We start from the raw sequence: 26,542 nt of genomic DNA on the forward strand, positions 1-26,542 counted from the left end.
GCAAGTCTCGGCCAGAAGAGTGTGCCAGTGAACAAATCTGTATTATTACATTTAATGTATAATAATTTATTATACATGAAATGTAATGTTCATTGCCAGGCTGTCATTGGAAATAAGAATATGTTCTTAACCGGCTTGCCTGGTTAAATACATGTATATTTGTCCCTCAGATACCCAGTACTGGAGAGGAAGAGAGTCTGAAGGTGGTCCAGGTTTATGATGACTTGAGCAGGAAGCTGTGGAGATTGGAGGGGCTGCCTCTCTCTGTGACCTCAGTGCAAGGAGCCCACCCAGCCCTCAGATACACACAGGTAAACCCCACTTTGTTCTTATCAATTAATTTCCATCTGTCATTTTGCACAGGTGACTACTGACCCAAGTCGAGTCAAGAGTCAAGTCAAGTCAAGAGTTTTATTTGTCACGGTATACGAGTATACAATGAAATGCGGGTGGTCTTGCCCGCAACGATGTGCATAATACAATAGTAGTAACAAATTGTGCAATAAAACAAGTAAACAGAGTAGGGCATATCGGTATATGTACATAAGTTATTTACAGAGCATGGTAGGACATGCTAGGTCCTGTGGGAGTGCAATACCCTGTTAGCTACGGATGAGGCACTGGGTCTTTATGTACATGCCATATTATACAATCTCAAGTTATACTATACTATTCTTAAAGTGACCTTTCCTTAGTGGCCATAAGTGTGGGCGTGTGCAGCATGAGTGTGTGCTTGCTCATGTTAAAGTGGCTGCTAGTGTGTGAGCGTGTGTCGTGTGTGTGCTCATGTGTGCTTGTGTGTGTAGAGTTCAGTGTTCAAGGCTCTGATGGCCTGGGGGAAGAAGCTGAGCCGAAGCCTCTCTGTCCTAGTAGCTGGTATTCGCAGGTGTCTGCCTGACCTCAGCAGCATGAACAGGCTGTTGTTGTGGTGGTGAGGGTCTTTCATTATTCTGCAGGCTCTGGATTTGCACCTCTTGTTGTATAGAACCTGCAGGGGTGGTAGTGCAATACCCGTGGTACGCTCAGCTGAGCGCACCACTCTCTGTAGGGCCTTCTTGTCCTGTGCTGTGCTGTTTCCATTCCATACCAGGCAGTGATGTTTCCAGTCAAGATGCTCTCTACAGCTCCGGAGTAGAAGGACTGGAGTATCTTCCCAGATACTCTGAACTTCCTTAACTGTCTCAGGTGGTAGAGGCGCTGCTTCGCCTTTTTTACGACTGAGTCTATGTGTGTTGTCCATGTCAGATCCTCTGAGATGTGGACCCCCAGGTACTTAAAGCTGCTCACCCTGTCCACGGTAGCCCCGTTTATCCTCAGTGGTGTGTGTGTCTCCTGCTGTCCTCTCCTATAATCCACGATCAGCTCCTTGGTTTTACCAATGTTCAGGAGCAGGCTGTTGTCCTGGCACCAGCGTTCCAGTACCTCAACCTCCTCCCGGTAGGCCTTCTCGTCGTTGTCCGAGATCAGCCCCACCACCACTGTCGTCCGCAAACTTCACTATGGAGTTGGAGCTGAACTTGGCCACACAGTCGTGTGTGTATAGTGAGTACAGCAGGGGGCTCAGAACACAGCCCTGGGGGGACCCGATGCTCAGGGTGATGGTGTTGGAGGTCTGACCCCCCACCCTGACCGCCTGGGGCCTTTCGCTCAGAAAGTCCAGTATCCAGGCGCTCAGAGCGGAGCTCAGACCCAGCTCGATCAGCTTGTCCACCAGTCTGCTGGGGACTATGGTGTTGAACGCTGAGCTGTAGTCAATGAACAACAGTCTCACATAGCCCCCCTTCTGGCGGTCAAGGTGAGAGAGGGTGCTGTGCAGTACTTGGGAGACCGCATCATCAGTGGACCTGTTTGGCCTGTATGCAAATTGCATAGGGTCCATATCACTGGGGAGGGAGGCACTATAGGGAGGTTTAGTGTGTGGATATATCATGGAAAAGTGGAAGCTAGCCTGGACGGGGGTTGTTCTGGGATGCTGGAACTAACCGTTGAGCCTTCCCGAGGTGCCTAGCTATGTTGGATTGTGGTGGCCATTGGGGGCCATGTGGTAGGGTATATAGCATCGGCATTGTCAACACCTGGAGCTCACATTTGAGCCATTTCTTCCTACATACGCACACGCACGTGTGTATATATGTGTGTGTATATATATATATATATATATATATATATATATATATAAGGCGGCTAGGTGGTGTAGTGGGCAAGGCACTCGCCACCAGTGTGGAGACGCTAGGATTCGCGTGTTCGAATCCAGCTCTCCACATTGTTTTCAGTTTAGCTGGTCGTCCGCAGTAATACACATTGGCCGTATTACGGGGAGGGAAACTGAAGGGTGGGGATCGGGCGTTGTGAACAAGCGACTCCTACAAGTCGGTTGGTGCGCCTGCGCAGTAGAATCGGGAAGTGTCGGGGGCAGCGTGAGCCTCCCACGCGTTACTCCTCGACACTGAGAGATCGAGCTGCGCAGGTGAAAAGATGCGACTGCTGTTACCTCAAGTACCGGAGGGGACTTGTGCTATGTATGACTTAGTCCACATTGCAGCCGGCTTGTGGGAGGCAAGAAACAGCGTTCGTGACAGGGGAGGGTTGAATTGGATGATACGAAATTGGGATGGGAGAAAATATAGAAAAATGGGAGAAAAAGTGGATAAAAAAAAAAAAAATATATATATATATATGACCTTTTGATTTGATCACTATGAGTACCATAGATGTTTGCTAGGGGGATTGGGTTTCTTCAATGAGTGCTTAATTATCCTTATCATTAGGGCTCAAGTATCTTGTGTTTTATTATAAATAGGGGGATTGGGTTTTGGGCGGAGTGAAGCCTGGTCTGGCTCTTGATGGTGGTCTTCCTAGGTTTTGGGTCACCACCCTCCTCTCTTCCCTCTTCTCAGTCCTCAGAATAAACTGAGTAGCATAGATGTGTGGCAAGGGGATTGGGTTTCTTCATTGGGCATTCATCCTTATCATTAGGGCACAAGTATCTTGTGTTTTATTATAATCAAAAAAAAATACTGTTATATTGAAAAATACTATAATAAAGTAACAATTAACTGTTGATTAGTGGTCTTGTTTTCACATCAAGGACCACCAAATTCATATGCATTAGGTCATGGACCCCCATTTGATAGCCCCCCCCCCACACCTGAGAGGCCTGTTGTTTTTAGATACAGGTTTACTTTGCACAGAATTCCATGTTATTGTGGAGATGAAGGTCAGGAGAGTCGCTGCTTTACTTTCTCTCATCGAGGTTACTAATGGTGAAATGAAACTATTATGTTACTGTACTGGTTCACATGGTTGCTTCTTCTTCATTCACATCCCCACAGGTCTTTCCCCCTGTGCCACTGAAGCTGGACTATTCCTTCTTTGACAGAGAAAAGTCTTCCAGGTCACTGGTTCCCCTGGAGAGTAAACCCTGCCCTGTCTACATCACCCCCCTCACAGGTCAGCACCACACCCCACTAACCCTGCCCTGCCCTGCCTACATCACCCCCTCACAGGTCAGCAGCACATCCCACTAACCCTAACCCTAACCCTGCCTATATCACCCCCATCACAGGTCAGCAGCACATCCCACTGCGACATGTTCAATCTGTGGAGAAATGCTGCTATTTATTTATTATTACCACACAGTCTTTTTTTGAAGGGGGGGGGGGGGGGGTGGGGAGGTGGGAAGAATAGCAGCAAATGTCACAAATATGTAATACCGTTAATTGTGTTGTAAGAAGTAAAGAAATTTGTGGTTGACTAATACAAATCTGTAAAAAATGTGAATGAATCACGCAGAGTGACCTTTTAAATCTAGTGTTCTCCAGAGAGATAACTCATTCAACACGAAGAGCACAGAGAATGAGTTATCAATAAATAAAATCTAGGTCGACTAAGACCACATTGACCGATTAATGGACTAAGAGGGGGCAGCCCTAGTGAGAAGTATTTGATTGTTTCATGGCTGACTGAAGCATTTAGGCGCCACACATACTCACCCCCCCCCTCTCCTATTATAGTCATCCTGCACATGGAGGGCAGTGGGAAGTGGCCTCACGACCGCCTGGCACTCCGCCACATCAAAGCTGCCTTCCATGTCAGTCTTGGAGAGCTGCTCAACAAACACCACCATTACACCTGCAGGCCCAGCCCCACACACCTGGACGTCTGGAAGGTATATTTCTCTCTCTCTCTCTCTCTCTCTCTCTCTCTCACTCTCACTCTCACTCTCACTCTCACTCTCACTCTCACTCTCACTCTCACTCACACTCACACTCACACTCACACTCACACACACGTGGCACATTACCACCCACTTCTTCCAATTGAACTTGAACCTGTAATCTGCATCGTCTTCGCCCCTGTGTGCGTTTGTTCAGGACGGCTTGGTGTTCCGTGTCCAGGTTGCGTATCACAGGGAGCCCCAGGTCCTGAGGGAGAGTGTGAACGACCAGGGGCTCCTGGTGGTCCGGGACAACGCGGAGGCTCAGGCCCTGGAGATGGAGACCGTACACCAGCCATTACTGACCAGCACTCTGCATGGGTAAGACTACCACAGGTTAGAGGGAGAGATGGAGAGCATGTTGCGTCTTCTGCCTAGTGCCTGTTGACATTCATGACGTGCAGGTTTCTGCACAGACACGGGGGACCATGCTGATCATTTCTAAGGGTGGGACATTGGTAGAGACATTAATGATTTGACTTTGTTATGATTCTTAGTCATTTTAATTACAGATGTAAAGGCAGTAGATTCCCATGACCACGCACTAGAGTCCTTGCTCCACAATGGTGGAAAGAACTTCCACCCACAGTTAGGGCAGCCGAAACCCGATAAATCTTCCGCCGTTGACTAAAATCACACTTCTTCAATCAATAGGGCGGCACGTGGCACAGTGGTTAGCACTGCTGCCTCACAGCAAGACGGTCCTGGGTTCGAACCCAGCAGGGGGCCTTTCTGTGTGGAGCTTGCATGTTCTCCCTGTGTTCGCGTGGGTTTCCTCTGGGTACTCCGGTTTCCTCCCACACCATAAAGACATGCATACAGATGAAAACTAGCTCATTAGCTAATTCTGACACATTTACATTGATTTGGACACTGAAGATGTTGATTAATGCACTGTCCATAAAAAAAAAAAATAATAATCAAGACTATAACTAAGTTCAACACTGTTTGATGAACATTGTTACTTAGCTGAAAGAGTTGTACCCTTTCTGCTGACCTATTGCACAGAACTGGTAAGTCACTTTGGATAAAGTTAGTTTTTTGTAATTTATCACAGCAAAATCAGAACTTCCTCACTTTGAAGTCTGGAGGTGGAATTGAATGGGAGGCAAGACGGAGGCTCCAGGCCTAGTATTTGAAGCGTTCCACCCATTGTTTTCACTTCTCATCCTTTGATCCTTTTATCTACGTTTTATTTTCACTCGTGTATATATCCTCCTTTGTTCCGTCCCATGCCTACCGCCGTACCCTCTCTCCTTCCTTAACCGTACCTCCCGTCGTTCCTCCTGCCCCCTCCTCCCCGTCGATCCCTTCTTCTACCCCTCTGCACGACAGGCTCCAGCAGCAGCACGCGTGTTTCGGGGCGGTGTGTCGTCTGGCCAAGCGCTGGCTGGGGTCCCAGCTTTTCAGCAACGACATCACAGATGACACGGCCGACCTGCTGGTGGCATCGCTCTTCCTGCAGCCTGCTCCCTTCACACCTCCAGGGTAACTATGGCTGAAGTTACACTAAGGGAAGACGGGAACGTTTCATTTTCACTTTTCAGAACATTGCGTTATGACAGTCAGGTTAGACGTTGTTTGTCTCCTGAACTCTTTTCATTGTCAGAAGCTAGGCGTGGTCAGAGGGCAACGGATGGGCGGGGGATCGTTTATAATTCCGTGGGCAGCGTTATATCATTCATCTAGTGTGGGTGATATGTTCATCATAACAGTTTATATGGAATACGATCAAAAATAACGCTGAATCTTACCGTATCCTCCTCGCGCCGTTGGGCGATGAGCGTGGAACAGTAATTTACCTATTATGGTATGAAGAAATATCGGGTCCATTTCCAGCTTGTATAATAGTATATATGTCCAAATCATGTTGTTTATCGAGTTATTGGCAATCGATCGCTATGTATTGTGTCGAGATCGAGTCCCGGTAGCCAAACAGAGTGCCCGGAAGTAATATGGCCGACCAGCACAACCTCCATAGCACTTCCTGTTTGGCGATTGCGCCGATCGGCCACCAGATGGCGCTCCTGAACCGCCAGAGAGCTCAGTGGGTCCTCCTGGTGGATCTCAGGCCAGCGGAGGGGAAATATGAATCCGATCGCAGATTTTTGAAATATTGATATAAGGACGCTGTAAAGCGTCCTCCGGCAACTTGAGCATGGCCGGGAATGACGCTGTAAAGCGTTTTCCGGCAGTCAAAGTGTTAAAGAAGACTTGTCCGGCCCATGGGGACATTAACATGTGTTGTCGGACCTTACAAATAAATTTGATTTGATTTGTTCCTGTTAATTAATCATTTTTAATAGACCGCTCTTTCTCTCTCTCTCTTGATAGACCGGTCTATCCTACATAACGCGCATCCAATGAGTCTATCTGACGGCCACAGACGGTTTAATGTTGGCATTATTTTTACGGACCGGCACTAAACTATCGATTTATATGGAATTTGTTAAACTTATCCGTTGACTTACTTATTATTAAACGTATAATTTATTTCTCCCAAATGAAGGTTCTGAAAGTCGTCTCCGTCACAAGCGGTCTATCGGTCTATCCTACATTACGCGCAACCAATGAGTCTATCGAGAGAGATAGACCGGTCTATAGAGAGATAGAGAGAGAGAGCACATTAGAGGCTCCATTTTTCGTGGACGAAAAATACACCAGTGAGTCTATAGATATAGATTTTCCCGACATAATGTTACTTGCCTCGACAAAATCCGTTCCTCAGTTATCCAGATACAGATGAATTATCTTCTCAGAATAGTATAAGTTGTGGCCTATTTTGCGTCTTGAGCAATAATATTTATTAGAGGCTCCATTTTTTTCTATATATATCAATTTTCAACATAATGCTACCTGCCTCATAAATAGCCTAACAATTACAAATAAAAGGCAATATGTCTCGGAACATTGGCTTGCAGTTGCATTATTGCAAACTAAAGAAAATGTGAATTAAAGAAGTTAAAACGAATAAAGCTACTTGGTCGTTCATGTTGACTAATCCAGTGCTGGAAAAATATGGCTGGATCCTGTTCTCTTCCGGTTCTCTTCAACGTTCTCACCAGACGTTGGTGAGGGCACGCGGACGTCTGTGTCTAGTGCGCATGGGCGTTGGACGTGAACGGCTCCGTCTCCGGCTCGCGCAAGTTTACATGGCACCGTTCCAAGGGACTTTGAGAACAAAAACCCCCTTGGAGCGTTGCCGCTAGGAGAACGAAAATGCCAGCTAAAACGCTGTTGGACATGCAAACAAAATCATGTCAACGTTCCTGTTTTTCCCTCGTGTAACCTGGGCCTATGTCTATCATGGCGTCGCTCTTCCTGCAGCCTGCTCCCTTCGGATGAGACTCTAAACCGAGGTCCCAACTGAATTCGGTCGTTAAAGAACCCAGGGCGCCTATCGCAAAGAGTAGGGGGTTCCCCGACGTTCCTGGCCAAATTCCCAGTGGTTGCACTGTGTTTTAATTAATGACATCACGTGCACGCGCGCTCCCGCGCATAAATGCTCCCTCGTGTGCTCACAGAACAGCTCCGACCAGCATTATGATTAGAATCATTATTATGCATAAATATTAGGAAACATGTTTGTATAGGAAATTACTAGTTTTAGTTTAGTTTTTGTAAATATTGCCTTGAAATAGAGAATCTGAAAAAGGTAGCAGGATGTAGCCTTCAATATATAAAGAAATTATATTGTCAACAGATATGGTGGAAAAACAAACAATGTTTTAAATGTAATTGTAGATACATTGTAGTTACAATTTCTTTAATTGTATTAACTTAAACTAGAAAAGTAATTACTAACTAAATTAACAATGTAACTTACAGTTTACAGAAGGATAGTTTCCTTCTGAAGCACAACTTAAGAAATGTCTCATCCTTCCAGTCGGGACCATATGTCACATAGTGAGAGGTTCCACAGCTCAAGCAAACCCCCACCAATTGGTACAGGGCTTGTATTTTGGTTTTGCTCTTCTCGTTCTTTATCATGCTATTGTTATGCTATTGTTATGCAAAGACAAGTAGCCAGGTGAGTACCGGTACTTGGCGCACGGCACAACGAGTCGAGTGCATTTTTGTGTGCACGCGAGTGCTTCTGCTCAGAAAGGAGGTGGAACGGCTTGGTACCGCGTGGCATGAGCACTGCACCCCTGTGTGTGCCTGGTGCCAGTGTATGGCAGCCATTGAGCCTGCGTAGCCCAAGGTTGGGTGCTACCAGTGGTGGTGAAGGAGGCAATTTCCACCCTACATTGTGGGGAGCGCTTTGAGTGTCTAGAAAAGCGCTATATAATGTAATGATCATTCATTCACACCTCCAGGGTAACTATGTCTATCATGGCGGCAGAGTCCACTCCCTTTTAGTGTTTTTCTTTTTCATCTTTTTTGGAGACGGTTGAAAGGAAGAGTTGGAGACAGAGTTGGGGATTTTGATTTGATTTGATTTGACATTTAAAAAAATTCAAGATTCAAGAAAACATCAAGGATGAAACACAAAAAAGTCCAAGACTTATTTCCATTGTGGTCCTTGGTCTGAGACGGATAAGCAATACAAAACATGACTACAAATAACAATATGACAAACTACATAGACATGTACATTTTAAGTGCAATACAAACGTAGCCACAGACCACAATGAATAGGAGACACGGGAGAGGAGCTTCTGGCGGGATTCGACCCTGAGTCGGGGGTCTTGACCACTATGCCGTCTCTGGCCACACTAGCTCCAATCATTCCCATCTGTGTCATCAGCCAGTTTGTCTGTTTTTCACCTCCTTTCCTTTGTTCTTCAGTAGGTCATGAATGAATGTGTTTTTGTTTTGCCTCTCTGCGCCTGCCTCTCAGTTCTCCTCAGGTGGGCCTTCTTCGCTTCCTCCATCTGCTGTCCTCCTTTGATTGGAGGAACAACCCCATGGTGGTGAACCTCAACAACCAGCTCACCGGTCGGTACAGACCCCCCCATTCTGTATACAGTCCACAAATGCTTCAACATCCTGCTCTTGCTATTGTAGCAGGTTTAATTGTCTCTCTCTCTCCTCTCTGTCACATTTAGCTGCAGACTACACAGAGATCAAGAATGACTTCATGGCCTCCAGAGAATCTCTGCCCGTCATGTTTGTAGCCACTCCCAATGACAAGAAGCTCTCGATGTGGACCAAGCAGGCACCCAGCGTACAGGTCAGAATACGCACACACACGCACACACACGCACACGCACACACACAGTAGTGATGTTCCCCCACAATGAACCAAATAAAGTAAAAATTTGTTGCACATTGACCAAGGTTATTTACATTTGAACATTATCCATGTAAAAACAAGGTACTTAAATAAACAAAACCGAACATTTCATAACTGTCAAACCAGTCCACAGCAGCCCCATCACACACACACACACACACACACACACACACACACACACACACACGTCTCTGTATCGCGGTCGAGCTATTTGAAGCCGCCAACGAGGGTTTCCGTGAACAAATAAATAGTAATAATAGAGATGGCGTCACAAACAGCGGAGCAGGAAAGAGTTGCAGGTTCTCGGCAGGGAGCAGTCGCACAGTTTCCCGATCCTGGAGCCCTTCCTCATGGCACACTGGTCTCCCGGCTCACACTGTGGACACATTCAAGCATCTGTTTAAGAACCACAACGATCTGGGCCTCGAGTCACGTATGTTTGATGTTAAATAAAGATCAACGTGAAGTGGTCTATTGTCGATCAATGATTTATAAAGTAAATGACTATGACTCTCCTGATTTTGATAACTAAATTGAGATAGGGTTGATGAGTACTTAAGGACATTGTTTGTACGTATTAGAATAGAATAGAAATACTTTATTCATCCCGAGGGAAATTTGGCACTTTATTCATCCCGAGGGAAATTTGGCACTACAGATCGCTCACATTTAGGTAGTCAAAAACAAAAGTCAGGAATAAAAATAAGACTACGAATAAAATACGGTCCGGGATATACATTTCCACATACAATGTATATACATTCTTATAAAATATACAGTCAGAATATACAGAAATATACAGTATTAGTTTGAGTGAGGAATCCCATCACGTACCATCTGCAGGTAACCTTGTTTCTTCTCATGGGACGGAAACCCACTGTTCTTAAGTCTCTCCAGAACCCCATGTAGATCATTAATCTGGAAATGTTATAACACTGTATATGTGAATTGTTGAACTCGACACAGAAAATTGTATATTAAACAGATGACTAATCTGGAAATATGATATGCCATATTATATGAATTATCTTTTAAAATCTTAAATATTACAGTGAACGAATCACTTATCTGGAAACATGACATGTTATACAGGATATTAGCTAGTTATTAAAATTATATTAGCTGTAGATTGTTTATCAATCAAAATAAATACATAAATAAGCTCCATGAAGGTATCATTAATTTGATCAAACACCAAACTTTGCCTCAACCACTGTCCACTGCTCACCAGTTGCCTTTCAGTGCTGTCCTCCGCCAAAACGAAACTACTTAAATATCGTGTTTTCAAATCCTCCCTGTGAGCGACGGCATAGTTGTAAAACAGCCCAGCGGCGCACAGTAGCACAGGGAGAAGGTGGACGTGCCGGCCCCCCATAGTGCTCAGCTGACTGGGATACGCGTCCTGCTGTCCCGCCTCTCAGACCCTGGATGTGAAACGTAAACACTGATCCTTCTCCGACTCCGTGGACCCCTTTTTATAAGCCTGCCATAGAGGGCTGGAACTCCGTCCTCTATAACGTCCTGATAGGAGCGCTCACCGCAGACTCATGCCATCATGCCCCATTAGAATACAATGCGTTGGTTTTCGGCCACTTAAAATGGTTTGTACGGTAGATCGGTGGGGGGAGTTGAGATTCTGAGTTATGCGCCGGCCCCTCGGTCGGCCTGCAATGACTGAAAGGGAGATGTGAGCCAGCCCAGGTATTTTTATTTTTATTTTTTTACTATATTCCAAAGATGCAAATGCATGTGTCTGTGTGTCTCGTGTCCATATGTGATGACATGTACACAGTGACGGTGTTCACATGCAGTCTGTAGGTGATATTCTGACGGCTTTCCAGCAGTGGCCTTGGAAATGTGCCAACTGTTGAATTCAATTTGAAGTTTATTTGTTGCATACAACTGTTAAATTACAGTGCAGTGAAATGCTTCCCCTGAAGCATCAAATTCAACAACAACTATAGAAGCCGTTCACCAAGATGACATTTTCGAAAAGGAAAGTAATACTCAAGTACATTTACATATATTAGGAATGTAACCTCTGTATTTAACCCATTCTGACTACTAAACTTCACAAATGACATTTGAAGGTACATATTACAATACCTCCGTTAATTCTCCAACAACGTTTTCAGTTAGTTTGTCCATGTCCATGTTCACCACACCATGTCCAGTTGTCATAGTAATATATGTATTCCAGAACATTGGGCCTCATTCACCAATACTCTCTTATTATTTTTCTTATATTCTTTCTTAACCGTCTGTTAACTCATTCAGCGCCAGGGATTAGCCTTGTCCCGTTCTAGCTATGCCACGCTTTAAATATAGGGGTGCGTCACCTTGTTTGTAGAGCTATATCTATATTCTATATTATAGCTATGGAGACAATACTATAGTCATTTGACAGTGACTTTATTCCATTATTTCATGCATACGTTCGCGCGTTATCCCGTGGTGAATATAAGTATACAGTAGTTTAGGAGTGATCCGGGATAATTCCTGAAAAGCTGAGTTATAGGGCGCTACATGTATTCTACTATAAGCGTTGGCGTTTCATTTTTTTATGCTTTGATGGCCAGTAACGGCATTCGTGTTGAACACATCAGCTGGATCGATATGAAAACATTGTTGGATCAAGCTGAAATTGATGTCAGATAGTCCTTTGATCCGGGGTATTTCAAAAAGAATATTCCAATTGTGGGTGAGATATAAGGTTTCAAAGGGTGGGTGACACTGCCATCTAGCAGGATCTGGCCGGTACTGCACCCTCGGGGTCCCAGTATGCCTTTTAACGGCAACATACAGGTCTGTGACATTGAATAGAATATTAAAAAAAGAAAAACGCACCAAATAACGAGTTTACTCGTTGTTGCCGTTCAACGCATGGCGCCCAATAACGAGTAAACTCGTTGGCGGGAAATGAGTTAACACATTGACCGCCACGCTGTTTTCCCATCTCTACTCAATGGCGCCAGCGTTATTGACCATTTTAGCGATGTTTGCGGACCCATCGTGTGTTCTGTATTATAGCTATGGAGACAATAGTATGGCTCATTTGACAGGCATTGTTCATAGTCCATTACTGACTACTAACCAGTTCATTTCTACATACTGTAGTTTGTGCACTATTACACGCTAAACATTTCCAAAATAATCCAGTCTTTTTTTATAGATCGCGAGATATGACGCGTTACATGCAATATGCCCAAATCGTTCGGGTTGCCCGCCTGAAACCCCAAATACTTCCAAATCAAAGGTATATACCATGTACATATGTGTCTTCACAAAATCATCAAGGGGGGGGGGGGTCGTTTGAACTCAAAACTCTGATTGTTACCAAAAGCACGGTTTAGGTCCGGTAAAATACGACACTGTGATCACTACAAAAACATGTTTCAGGTTTGGTAAAATAGACATAGAATATACCTTACCTTAGCCAGAAGGTACTCTAAAAACAACAATCCCCAGTGATCCCATCGCCATCACGATTACTTGTGTATACGTGTATACGGGAAATAGGTGTGGGGCGATAAAATCTCAGAGCGATCGCTCTGTCGCTCTGTCCTCCGAAGGGGAGGAGTTCTTGCAGACAAAAACACCAAATCTGTTCTTACCCAGGTATGTTGAATGATAAACTCAAATGCGCATTCTCGCTCAATTAATTTGCATACAGACATGCCCCGCCTGCTCCTTATAAGGCGAATGAGCCGTGTGCAAAACCGCAGAGGTTCGTCATCTGATCCATTCAACAGGAAGTGATTTGCGACTGATCTCAAAATGAGATTAGATTAAAATGTATTGTTATTGTACAGCACAAGTACAATACATCCAACCAGAGTGGATAAATAAATGCTCCATGAATAAATACATATAAATAAATAAACGGCTTAGCGAGGCAGTAAAATGCAAATCCGCCCCTCAATTAATATCGGCGTGTGGGGGCATAATCCCACGGGACAATGCATTGGGAACTTGTGTCCCACAACGAGATCTACTCCCGTGAATATTATTGTGTGGATCGGAATACGCGCGCGCGTGTGGGAGCTTGTGCAAAATCGGCGAGATTTTTCCACGTTGCGCCGCAACCTTTTCCCGACGTTTTCGGTGATGGAAGTGCATTGAGAAGTCCTGCCCCCCGCCGAGAGCTACCACCGGGAGAAATCTTGCGTCGATCCGCGCATGGGCGTGCGCAAAATCACCCAAATGTTTCCACGTTGTGCATCACGGAACTTTGCTCTCGTCTCACTGATGCAAGACTCACTCAGAGTTGCAGTGTCAGGTTACACACCAGATTACAATACACTGAAACGGTTAAGCAGCCACTCATCTGGCTCTGCAAATTTCATTTCAACCTTTATTTAAAATCGTAAGCTTCTGAGGTTTCCCTCATTTACAGAAACAACGATTGTACAAAATATAAACAGTACATAATACAAGCAATATTCACAGAAAAGAAAACACCAGAGTAAAAATATTTAAGTTTAAAAATAATTTTAAAAGATCAGCTAAAACAGTTACAGGTCACACAGTTACAGACTACACAATGGTCTGAAATCATACATTTAAACATACCAAGGGAAGGGAGAACCTCCAATTTCAGAGAGGACATTCCATGAGTTAGAGGCATCAAAGGAAAAAGCTGACTACCCTAGATCAGAACAAACTTGAGGGACCCTAAGAACCATCTATCCAGTAGGGGTGGGAATCGCCAGAGATCTCGCCATACGATAGTATCGCGATACTCGATACAGCGCGAATATTGCGATTATTTTATTTTTATAGAAATATTTTTTATTTTTATTTTTTTACTGCAAAGTCAAACTGTCAACATGTTTTATCTAATAAAATAAAGTTCAGTCTGTTCATCTCACTTCAATAATTTGTATTGCAGAACATGGTATTTTCTCAAGCAGACAGATGTAAACACTGTAATCTGTGTTGCATGTACCTGACAAACTGAACTGTTTGTATTACAGTCATATTCCAACTTAACTGAATGCACATGTGTGTGTGTGGACTACTGTACTATTACAGGTATTGAAATGAACAATGCAACTTCCTTATACAAAATATTTATTTAATTTTTTTATGAATACTTAAATATCCATACTTGGCGTCCCTGTATCGATACAGTATCGCCACGCAAAGTATCGCGATACTACTACGTATCGATTTCCCCCCCACCCCTACCATCCAGTCATTCGATCGAGTTGAATAGGTTCCATTGAATAGGTTCCAATATTCCAATCTAACAGTGAATAGATATAAACAGGTTGTTTACCAATAAGGGCTTTAAAAATAAATAAATAAATACCAGTGTTTGTTGCACCTTTCTGTAAGAGAAGGCCAACACACCCTATCATACAGGACACAATGATGAGTATATGTCACCAGTAATATACCTAAGAGCTGAGTGATAGGCAGAATCCAGAGGTTTAACAGTTGATGCCGCAGCATGCCTATAAATTACATAAAGAAGACTGATTCAACTATTCTTTTTCTACTAAATAGAGGAACATTGGATCTGTTTCTGTACAGGAAAACAATTTTCTGTCGCAGTTTAGAGGCAAGATTTTCCACATGGAACTTAAATGTAAATTTCTCATCAAGCCACAGGCCAAGATATTTATACTCAGTGACTCTCTCTATACAAGATCCACTGAGTGACAGTAGATATCCGCACATCATCAAAGTAAATATTTCTGGCTCTTTTTTTTTAATCTACTTTTTTCTCCCATTTTCTATTTTTCTCCCATCCCAATTTCGTATCGTCCAATTCTACCCTCCCCTGTCTCGAACGCTGTTAGGCCATGCCTCCCACAGGCCGGCTGCAATGTGGACCAAGCCTTGCATCACGTGTCCCCTCCGGTACACGAGGAGGCAGCTGTCGCATCTTTTCACCTGCACAGCGCGATCTCTCAGCGGCGAGGGTCTGCGTGGGAGGGACACGCCGCCCCCGTTGCTTCCTGATTCTGCTGCGCAGGCGCACCAACCGACCTGTAGGAGTCGCTGTCCACAACGTCCGATCCCCACCCACCAGCTTCCCACCCCTAACACTGCCAATTGTGTTAGTATGAACGACCAGCCAAGCTGGTAGCAATGCCGAGAGCTGGGCTCGAACCCAGCATCTCCTGCATTAGTGGCGAGCGCCTTGCCCACTGCGCCACCTAGCCGCCCTAATATATTTCTGGCTCTTGAAAATAACAGAAACTTTGTCTTACTAGCATTAAGAACTAATTTAAGACTAGCAAGGGCAACCTGTAGCGCATAAAAGGAAAGTTACAATTTCTCAATGGCCAACTGTACAGAGTCAGCAATACAGTACACAATTGGGTCATCAGCATACAAATGGGCATGACATCCATACAAAGAAGAAACAATATCATTAATATAAATTGTAAAAAGGACAGGACCCAAAACTGAACCTTGTGGCACACCTTTAGTCATGGCCAAGAATTCAGATTGGGCTTGACCTAACTTCACTAGGGCTGTCCCCGACTAAGGATTTGGATGGTCGACTATGATTGGCCAAAATTTGCCGTTAGTCGACTATTGGTCGACAAAAAAAATATATATAATATTTAAATAATTATTATTATTATTTTAATTTTGTATCATTCCATTTGGGCTGTGGGGGTGCTTAATGTCTGAAGGAGTCGACTGAAGGCTTCTTGTCCTCTGCAAAAGCATGCAATTGGTCCACTGATGGATACATCTTGATATTTGTCTAGTCTAGTGTGTTCATTAGATGGGTGAAATCCTCTTTCAGTGCCTCTGTGCCTGTTTTCGTAGGCAGTTAGCCTCTGGTATGCGTGCCATTAGCGTTAGCCACGCTTCTAGGCCTCTTTTCTTTTGGAAAGAATGATAAAAAAAGAAAAAAAATTATAATTTTTATTTAATTTTTTATTATTATATTCGACTAAGAGGTTGGCCAGTCGACTACGGCTCCTTTCGACTAATAGGGGTCAGCCCTAAACTTCACACACTGCCGCCTAGAAGATAGATAATCCTGAAACCAGACACAGGCATTATCATCCAACCCAATGTTAGATAGTTTCTTTAGAAGTAAGTAGTGATCAACTATCAAATGCTTTTGATAAATAAACAAAGAGGGCAGCACAATGTTTCTTCTTATCTAATGCTGAAATAATATAATTTGTAACCAGAGTGATGGCTGATGTAGTACTATGTTTGGCTCTAAAACCAGATTGCTGAGAACTAAGTATGGAGTTAATTGAAAAGAAAAACTTAAGGACTTTAGCTAGGCAAGGTAACCTGGAGATAGGACGATAATTATCCCTATCACCTCCCTTATGTAAAGGAATCACCCGTGCAGATTTCCAAGCTAGAGGAAATCTACCTGAGGAGATGGAGAGATTAAAAATATAAGTTATCTGCTCAGCGATAACTGGTGCAGCCAACTTAATAAAAAAAGGCTCTAAGTTATCCTCACCTGTAGAACACTTGTAGAATCTATTGATTGCAAAGCATAAAATACAGTTGACTGTGAAAAGGGTTGAAAAGAGAAATGTGAAGTGACACCCACAGGGTACAAACAATCAGAATCAACAGGACAAGGTCCATTATAGTTCCTATTAAATAAATTACCAGCCTCTCCAAAATGCCTATTGAAGGCAACACAAATTGCACTCTGCTCAGAGATCACACAGTTATCAACTTTAATATGAGAGGGTAAAGAATTAGATGATTTTATTTTGTTCATATTCACCGCACTCTAAAACATTGCTGGATTAGAGTATGAGTTTGTAACCAACTCCAGATAGTAATCAAATAGATCTAGACAATCTCTAAATATGTACGGATTGGGCGGCAAGAGCATCTAACTGTTCTAACAGCAATATATAATCCATTTCAGAAGCAGAATGCACGCAATAAGTTATAATAATAATAATTATTATTGAAAAGTTCTGGCGTATTAAAGTCGTATTTGGGGGCAATTGACCAATGGTAGGCTTTTTTATTTTAATTTTTTATTTGATCTGGGTAAGAGTGTTCTCGACCACTCTTAGAATTTGGTCTTGACTGAGGCCCTGTTTAGACGGAAACGCTAGCAGGTGAATCCGCACATTTTCTTTTTCGGATGTGCCTTTCGTTTATACGGAAACAGCGTTTTTACGGGGTGAAACCGCAAAAAAGTGAGACTACCTTCCAGGGTGGAATTCCTAGAAACGATAAACCTTTGCGCTATCATCTAAACTGTCAAACCGCATAAAACGATGACGAAAGGGTTGTCAAGGCTCTCGTCGCGCGTACTGCTTACATCACAGGCATGCGCCAGTAGCCTAGAAGCGTAAACAAAGCATGTCTGATTCTATCCATGGCGATCACCTGAAGGCTACATTGGCAGTACTTTTAAATACACAAGAACCTGTCCCGCGGCGTGACTGGACCCACCGTCTGTGAGTGACTCTGCTTTGGTCCAATCACATTCCCCACCCACAGTCTGCGAATCAGAGGCAGAGTAGGGCGGGTCTTCACAGCACGTCATGTGACATATGCGCCAATCGTGTGACAGCGGGGCTCCGTTGTCTCGAGTTGTTACAGCGTCGTCTGCACACAGAATTCCATCCCAAAACACTAGTCTAAACGCAAAATTAAAAGTGAGACCGTAAGACGACTTTTGCGGTTTCTGTTTAGACTCTCTCCGTCTAAACGTAGCCTAAGAGAAAAGCAAAAATAAGAAAACATTGCTGAATCCCAGGTAAGAACAAAATAAGAAATAATGCTAGTTAAGAACAAAATAAGAGGAAATCTGTTCTTATATCGCTTCGTGAATGAGGCCCATTGTCCCCGAACAACATCCTTCAGGAACAGAGGCCAGAACCAGTCACCTCTCTCCAGGTCATGTCTGGTCAAATCCTAATGTTACCGCTTCACGGGGAGAGTATTTACACAGGGAAATAATGTTATGGAAGGTCATGAATCTTAGAAACATGACAAAATAATTGTAGATGTTTAATATAGGTTAAGGAAAATTACTGCCCATAAAATCTTGGGAAATTGTAATTGCCCTCAAGGACAGAGCACTGAATTGACAGGATGTACATTTCTTAAACCATGTGCTCGACAGACTATAGTCGACGTCACAGGTGGGCCATTCATTTTCAGTGAAACTCTTACTGTAGAGAAAAGAAGCGTCTGGCGACTCCGCGTTTATCGAAGGAGGCATGTGGTATAGTCCCCAGCATCGACCAGGACCGTGATACACACAGGGAATTAGTATAATGACTAAATTGGGGAGAAAATGGTAAATGGCACAAGAAAAAACTACAAGTGACGCTCGATCTCATGGACATTCCACACCGTGATGCGACCCAGCAGAGTGGAACATATTTGAGCGATTGTTGCTTTGCAGCTGCAATTCCTGCAAACGTGTTGTTGTTGCCCTGGCACATGGGGAGCGCCATATTTGGCAAATCTTTTGTTCATACATAATTATCAGTTGCCCACCTCAGCAGGGGAGGGGGTCTCTGTTTGAATTGCCCTTCTGAGGTATCCTCCCTTTTCCCCTATTAACTCAATGACCGCCACGCTGGGAACGGGATATGACTATGTGCTGCCACGCATTAAACCAATGGAGTCGCTCACCTTGTTTGCAGGGCTATAACTATATATATATATATATATATATATATATATATATATATTATAGCTATAGATGCAATACTATGGCCCATTTGACATAGAGTATCTATCGTTCAAGATGTGAAAAAGGACGAATTTTTCCATCCATACATTCCCGTTTTATACCGTGGTGAATACAAGTATGGTTTTAGAGCGGTTTAGGGTCATTCCTGGGAGGCCAGTAATAGGCTGCGACGCATATTATACTTAATCCATTGGCATTTCGTCCCTATACACCAGGGGTCAGCAACCTTTTTGACATGGAGTGCCTGTTTGAAATATAGTTGTAACTAGTGTGCCTCAACAATATTCCATGCATCGTAATTTTTTTCTTCTCATAATCAGGTATTCTTAACACTTTAATCGCCGAAAACGCTGGAACTCGTCTTTCCCCGCCATGCTCATTCTGCCGAAGACGCCGTAACTAGTCTTTGATATCAATATTTCAAAAATCTGTGATCGAAATCATATTTCTCCTCCGGGGACCTGAGATATACTGCTGATCTCCTCTCAACTCTCTTAACGGTTCAAGAGCGCCATCTGGTGGCCGATCGGCAGATCGCCCAAACCGCAAACCAGAAACAGGAAACTGGTGCTCATCCAAATTCGGTCCGACCACTCGCTATAGCTCCCGGGACTCCATCTTGACACACTGGATAATTGATCGCTCACCCTAACTCAATAAACAACATGATTTGGACGTATATACTATTATACAACCTGGAAATGGATCCGGTATTTCTCCATCCCATAATAGAAAGAATTCTGTTCCACGCTCATCCCCCAACGGCGCGAGGAAGCCACGGTGAGTTTCAGCGTTATTTTCTAACGTGTTCCATATAAACTGCTTTGATGATCATATGACCCACACTAGGTGAATGATATAATGTTGCCCACGGAATTATAAACGACCCCCCGCCCATCCGGTCAACATCAAATGATACGTAGTAACTTCTAGAAGTACCTCCAGTTGAAATTTTTTATCTCGCACAGATTCCTACCAAACTGTATTTGATCATCAATATAATGCATTTGGGGCTATAAATCAAGTTCTGAAGAAAGCTGCAGAAAACGATAAAAACATACTTATACTTTAGACCATATTTTAGTATGAATATGTGAATGAAAAAGTATAACATTGCTACACCCTGAACAATAGATATAGGACATTGAATGGGCCATAATAATGTCAATTTAGCAATAGAATTTAAAAAGTTATAGCCCTGCAAAGAAGGGGAACTTCTCCATAGACAAATAGAGCTGGCTAGGGATGGTAAATTATGAATTTAACCATGGCGATCAAAGTGTTAATGATCATTTTTACATTATTACATCATTATTGTTATTGTTATTATTAACAATATTATTATGATGGTTGTATCAACCCTAAATCTGAGTTGGGGCGGGGGTGCAATGCAGACAAACAGTTTTGCTTTACTGAGCTCCGTTATCTGGGGGCTGTAGTTGGTCACTTTAAGCTGCACACCGGAGCATCTTTTAATCCAGCTGTTTGCTGTTCTCTGATATTTTCTGACATTTCGTTGATGCGTCGCTCGACACTTCAAGCTGACATGGGGATATCTTTTATCCTTGATTTGATTTTCTCTTTGTTTGGCAAGCCTTCAAACAAAACATCTGAGCTACAGAGAAAAGCCTCCTTGATATACTCGCCATCAGTGAATGGCTTTCCACATTTTGCAATGCAATGAGCAATGCGATAGCTTGCTTCAGTTGCGTGGTTTTTAGCAGTCGTGAACACTTTGAGGGTGCTGGCTTGCTTTCCATACCTGGCCACGGCACGTTTAATCGATTCTGCCTTATCCGCCTGATCTTTGAAACTTTTTTGATGCTTCGTCTCAAAATGGCGTTTCACACCTGATGTTCTGCAAACTACATTTTCTAAACATAAAGTACACACAGCACGGTCCTTCTGACACACAAACCCGTAGTTGTCTGTCCACGAGGGGTGGAATGCCCGAATTTCCTTTGCTTTAACTTTCTTAGCGGGGGTTGCCATCATGAAAGATGGCACATACAGAATGCAACCGCAGCACTGTGTGATTACCTGGGAACTGCGCACGGGCGCGGGAGGTCAGCTGACTGCTGACAGCTGAGCACCATGGGAACAGCTGTATAGCTGTCATAGGGGTGTGCAAAACAGTCAACTTACAAAAAAGAACCTGTGGGAGGATTTCAACAAGATAAATGCGAGCGAGAACAGTGCAAAATATTTCACTATAATATTTCAAAGCAAAAAAAAAAATAATAATAATCATTTTTATATATATATTTTTTACTGCTGCCCCCCGTGCCAATGAAAATGCAGGCACGCGTGCCTAGGGTTGCCTACCCCTGCTATACACGCTACAATAAAAATTCAAATGCATATGATCTAGGGATGCCCCGATCACGTTTTTTGCCACCGATCACCGATCGTCTATGAGCCATATCGGCCGATACCGATATCGATATCGATCGTTTTGGTATAAAAAAAATATATATATATATATATATATATAATTATTTTTTATAAAAAAAAAAATTATATAATCATACTTGTAGTTGTATTATCTGCGAGACATCGCCACCACGCAACAAGTCAAAATGCTCGCTATCTGCAAACAGCTCCACTGTCTGTGTGTACTCGAGTAGCCTCCAGCTACGGCCAGGATTCTCCGGCGCTGCAGCTGGACCCTATTGGTATACTGTGCTTTGGTCAAATCACATTCAGCATGCCCTCAGCTCGAATATGCATCGAATCAATGTTATAAGACATTGATATCAGGAGCTATCTGTAGCTACTGCTAGCCGGCTAGATAACGTTAAGACAACGCCTCAGTGAACTATTTAGTTTACTGGGACATTCCATATAGAAATAGTATAGTGGCTACCGACTCAACAGAGGTAACTTATCATGCACTCGACTATTGCTGGAGCATTTGTTGATATCAGCAGCTATCAGTAGCTAGCCAGCTAGATAACGTTAGACAATGCCTCATGTATTTTTTTTTTATCCACATTTTCTCTCATTTTCTATTTTTCTCCCATCCCAATTTCGTATCATCCAATTCAACCCTCCCCTGTCTCGAACGCTGTTTCTTGCCTCCCACAAGCCGGCTGCAATGTGGACTAAGTCATACATAGCACGAGTCCCCTCCGATACTCGAGGTAACAGCAGTCGCATCTTTTCACCTGCACGGCGTGATCTTTCAGCGTCAGGGGTCTGCGCTTTGGAGGGGCGCCGCCCCCATCGCTTCCTGATTCTACTGCGCAGGCGCACCAACCGACCTGTAGGAGTCGCTGTCCACAACGCCCGATCCCCACCCATCAGTTTCCCACCCCCTAATACTGCCAATGTGTATTAGTACGGACGACCAGCTAAACTGAAAGCAATGTGGAACGCTGGGCTCGAACAGGCGAACCCAGCGTCTCCAGTATTTGTGGTGAGCGCCTTGCCCACTGCACCACGTAGCCACAATGCCTCACGTATTAAACTAAAAGTGAATAGTTGACTGGGTCATTTAGTTTAAAGAAAAAAAATCTAACCCTGACTAACCTTACTGTCATGCACTTGTCCTAATAAACTAACCTACACTGTAACACGCAACACTTTGATAAACATTGTTACTCAGCTGATAGAGTTGTACCCTTCTTGCTGTCTTGTCGTACAGAACTTGTAAGTCGCTTTGGATAAAAGCCTCAGCTAAATGACTAAATGTAAATGTAAAATGTAAATGTAAACAGTAACGTTAGCTCGGTAGGTAGCCAACGTTAGCTCACGGAGGCAGCTGGAGCCTCTGTGTTGACACGGGTAAGGGAGAGGCAGGAGGAGGAGGAGGGGCCGTACGCTGCAGGCAGCTCTGTGTGTCTGAGAGAGAAGTCAGCAGTGAGATCTCCGCTAAGAATTGGATCATGTTTTTCTATCTGTTTTAACGATCTGCGAAAATAAAGCATTATCACCGATCACCGATCTCATATTTATACTGAATATCGGCCGATACCGATCGCTGGCCGATCGATCGGGGCATCCCGATGTTACATCATGAATGCATGAAAGGGGGGGGGGGGTCGTTTCTGATTAATTGATTGTCAATAATGGCATTCGTTAGTACAACAGCATACGAGCTGAAATTGACGTTAAATTGCTCTTACCTGTGGCCGGTGAGATTCCAAAAAGAATATTCCAATTATTTTATTGCCATCCGGTAGATCGTATGTCCATTTGGGCCACGACACATAACCCACCACAGCATAATGAATCGGGGGTTCCGAAAACTATTCAATGCGATCGGGTAAAGCCCTCGGTCCAGGTTAGTAGAAAAGTCCGCCCGGAGGAATTTCATCGACACACAGGCCCATACACATAGTCTCAAATGGAGTGCGGTATTGGACTTTTGCAATCTCAGACTCATTCCCTATGGTTACACAGGCTCCCTGGATGGATAACGATTGGAAATAGTGAATAAAATAAATAATGATCAAATAACGTATATATACGTGGTTGGTGTTCAACGATTGGCGGACAAACACGTATTTACATTTACATTTACGTATTAAATCGTTGTTGGCAGGGAATGAGTTAAAGGCCCAATCAGTGATGCAAACGTATTAACAAATGGGTAACCCCACCACCAAAAATATGACAGAAATATGTTATCGTTCTGTAGCTGATTGACTGAGCTCTTTGTATTCTGTGGCTGTAAACGTTTGTTTACATTGGTAATGTTTGTAAACACTGGAATAAACCACATCTTATGATTTACAATGATTTAAGAAAATTCCAAATAGGGCCTGAGAAGCCCTTTGAAACATTGGATAATGGACGATACAAATGAACTTCACCTGACTTGTTGTTTGTCACAGTGTGTGTGTTTGTCACAGTATTGTTTGTGTGTCTTTGTCAACAGTATTGTTTGTGTGTCTTTGTCAAGTTTATTGATACGTGTCTTTGTCAACAGTATTACTTGTTTGTGTGCGTTCCTCAGATGCTCCAGCGTGTGGTGGTAGTGGCTGCAGAGAGCCTGAAGGTTCTGGAATCGCAGCTCATGGATGCCAACCAGATTCAGGACATCAGGGTCCGTAACACACACACACACACACACACACACACACACCACACCACACCACACCACACCACACCACACACCAGTGTTTCTGAATTAGGACCGCCGCTGCTATGAACTAGACCAGGGGTGGCCAACCCGCGGCTTTGCCCGTCAATGTGCGGCTCTTCCATCCATAAAAAAAAAATATATATATACCGTATCTTTTTTTTTTACTTTTTTCTTTTCTTTTTTACTTTTTTCTTCTTTTTTATGTCACTTATTCCATAAGGACGTAGAATTAACATTTACAATTTTTTTTTAATTGTCCATTTGCATGTTCTTGGTATCTGAATCTAGGGACATATATGGATCAGTGTCAGAAATAGTGTGTCTGTTACTAGGCTTGAGTAAATTGTAATGAACCAAAGGAGAATATCAATTCTATTTAAAATTAAAAAAAAAAAAAAAATCTTTTGACTGTGAATAACACCATACTAAAATTGACCAGACCTGAAAAATCTAAGCAAATGAATAAAGGGAAGATGATTAAACAGAAGGTTTTGTAGATACAGTACTGAATTCTGCCATCTTTTTTATAATGTAAATTTCTCCACCATTTTTCATCGTATTGCAACACAGTTTTTTGCAAGACGTTCACAGAACGGTAGAGAAACTAACTGCGTTCTGTTTTATGGCAATAACGGTCAGGTTTGTGGGAGATAATCCCAAAAAATAAGAGCAATAAAAAAGTAAATCCAGAAGTCAGATGATTGACCGGGGCTGGTGTGAGCTGGGTGGGGTAATTTTTCACAATTCGAAAGCCCTGAGTCTCTTCCTTCAAAAGACTACACTCACTTTTGGCTGTGCCACTTCCTCCTGTCAATATGCGCCAGTTTCCGACTCAATGCCCTGAGATTTCTATAATCTTATATTTCACTAATAACAGTTAAAATAATTGGTAAACAAACGTAATGCTGAAAATATACACTTTTACTGTGAGGCCCAAATTAAAAAGACATTAGCAACTTCAGAGGCCAGAGGGTGGGACATATAAACACATTTACTATCAAATAGTAGGGATGTCCGATATTATCGGCCGATATCGGCATTAAAATGTGATATCGGAAAATATCGGTATTGGGAAAATATCGGTATCGTTTTTTTTTTTTTCATTTCTATAACCTTTATTTACCCAGGCAAGCAAGTAAGAACAAATTCAGATTTTATTTATTGTCAAAAGTATGCATAATGCTGTGTTAATTCCACAACAAGATATATGTAATGTTAATTACCTGAAATTATTCCATTTTTGGGGGGGGGGGGGGGGACCCTGCATATATCGGTATCGGTTGATATCGGTATCAGAAATTAAGAGTTGGACAATATCGGTATATCGGTATCGGTAAAAAAGCCAATATCGAGCATCCCTATCAAATAGCATTGTGATGCTGAACAACAGGACCAATTGACTATACATGTGCTTAAATATTTTTAAATAAAATTCTTTTTTTAAATGGCTAAAAGTGATTTTGTAATTTTGCAACCGTGGGTCTCGCAGGGTACTTTTAACCCTGTGAGGCGCAAATAAAAGACATTAGCAACTTCAGAGGCCAGAGGGTGAGGGTGCCGTGACTGAAAAAAAAAGTTGAGAAACGCTGGTATATGGTGTGGCTCTTTGTGGTACCACAGTAATGTTTGTGGCTCTTAGTCTCTGACTGGTTGGCCACCCCTGAACTAGACTATTAAAAAAAAATATATATATATATATATATACACTTTTTTTTATCATTTCATTTGGGCTATGGGGTGTGCTTAATGTAAAAGACTGACCTGAGGAAAAGGCTGCAGGGAGAGAGCACTGCAGTCTAGTCGATTTTGTGTTTTGAGCACAAAGTTCATCATAGATCTAGCCTCTTTATTTTGCTCTCAAAGTGCACCAGATTGATGCATTTAACTTTAAAATGTAACCCACCTAGAGGCACGCCCCCGGACCCACCTAGAGGCACAGCACTGCTGCTGAAATTTTTTTCAGGGCAAACACTGCACACACACACACACTGAAAATTTGCAGATCAAATCACACAATGCAATACAATACAAATTCTTTGTGGGTGTAGGGCCGAAACTTGCGGGTGAGATAACCCCTCCACAAGGGGGGGGGCGAAATCCTGCTTACATTTTCATAAGAAATACTGATACAAATTAAATTATTGATGGTGTAAACAAATTCAACAAAACATCTCTGAGGCGGCTAAGTGGCGCAGTGGGCAAGGCGCTCGCCACTAATGCAGGATATCTCGGTGTTGCTTCCGGCTTGGCTGGTCGTTCATACTAATACAATTGGCAGTATTAGGGGGTGGGAAAGCCGGTGGGTGGGGATCGGACGTTGTGGACAGC

The 26,542-nt window shown here is 43.2% G+C and overlaps 1 protein-coding gene across 1 annotated transcript in view; it reads left to right on the forward strand.

Annotated features, from left to right (window-relative positions):
* Positions 1 to 26,542, forward strand: part of nol6 (nucleolar protein 6 (RNA-associated)) — a 63,971-nt gene that overhangs the window by 25,920 nt on the left and 11,509 nt on the right. Inside the window, exons 16-23 of the mRNA XM_084327689.1 lie at positions 171 to 311; positions 3,333 to 3,450; positions 4,014 to 4,168; positions 4,374 to 4,537; positions 5,552 to 5,704; positions 9,060 to 9,157; positions 9,268 to 9,392; positions 24,086 to 24,175. Coding sequence (XP_084183815.1) covers positions 171 to 311; positions 3,333 to 3,450; positions 4,014 to 4,168; positions 4,374 to 4,537; positions 5,552 to 5,704; positions 9,060 to 9,157; positions 9,268 to 9,392; positions 24,086 to 24,175 — 1,044 coding nt within the window. The remainder of the gene's footprint in view (positions 1 to 170; positions 312 to 3,332; positions 3,451 to 4,013; positions 4,169 to 4,373; positions 4,538 to 5,551; positions 5,705 to 9,059; positions 9,158 to 9,267; positions 9,393 to 24,085; positions 24,176 to 26,542) is intronic.

Source organism: Notolepis coatsorum (assembly GCF_963971535.1).
Source record: "Notolepis coatsorum genome assembly, chromosome: 1".
NCBI classification, from domain to species: domain Eukaryota; kingdom Metazoa; phylum Chordata; class Actinopteri; order Aulopiformes; family Paralepididae; genus Notolepis; species Notolepis coatsorum.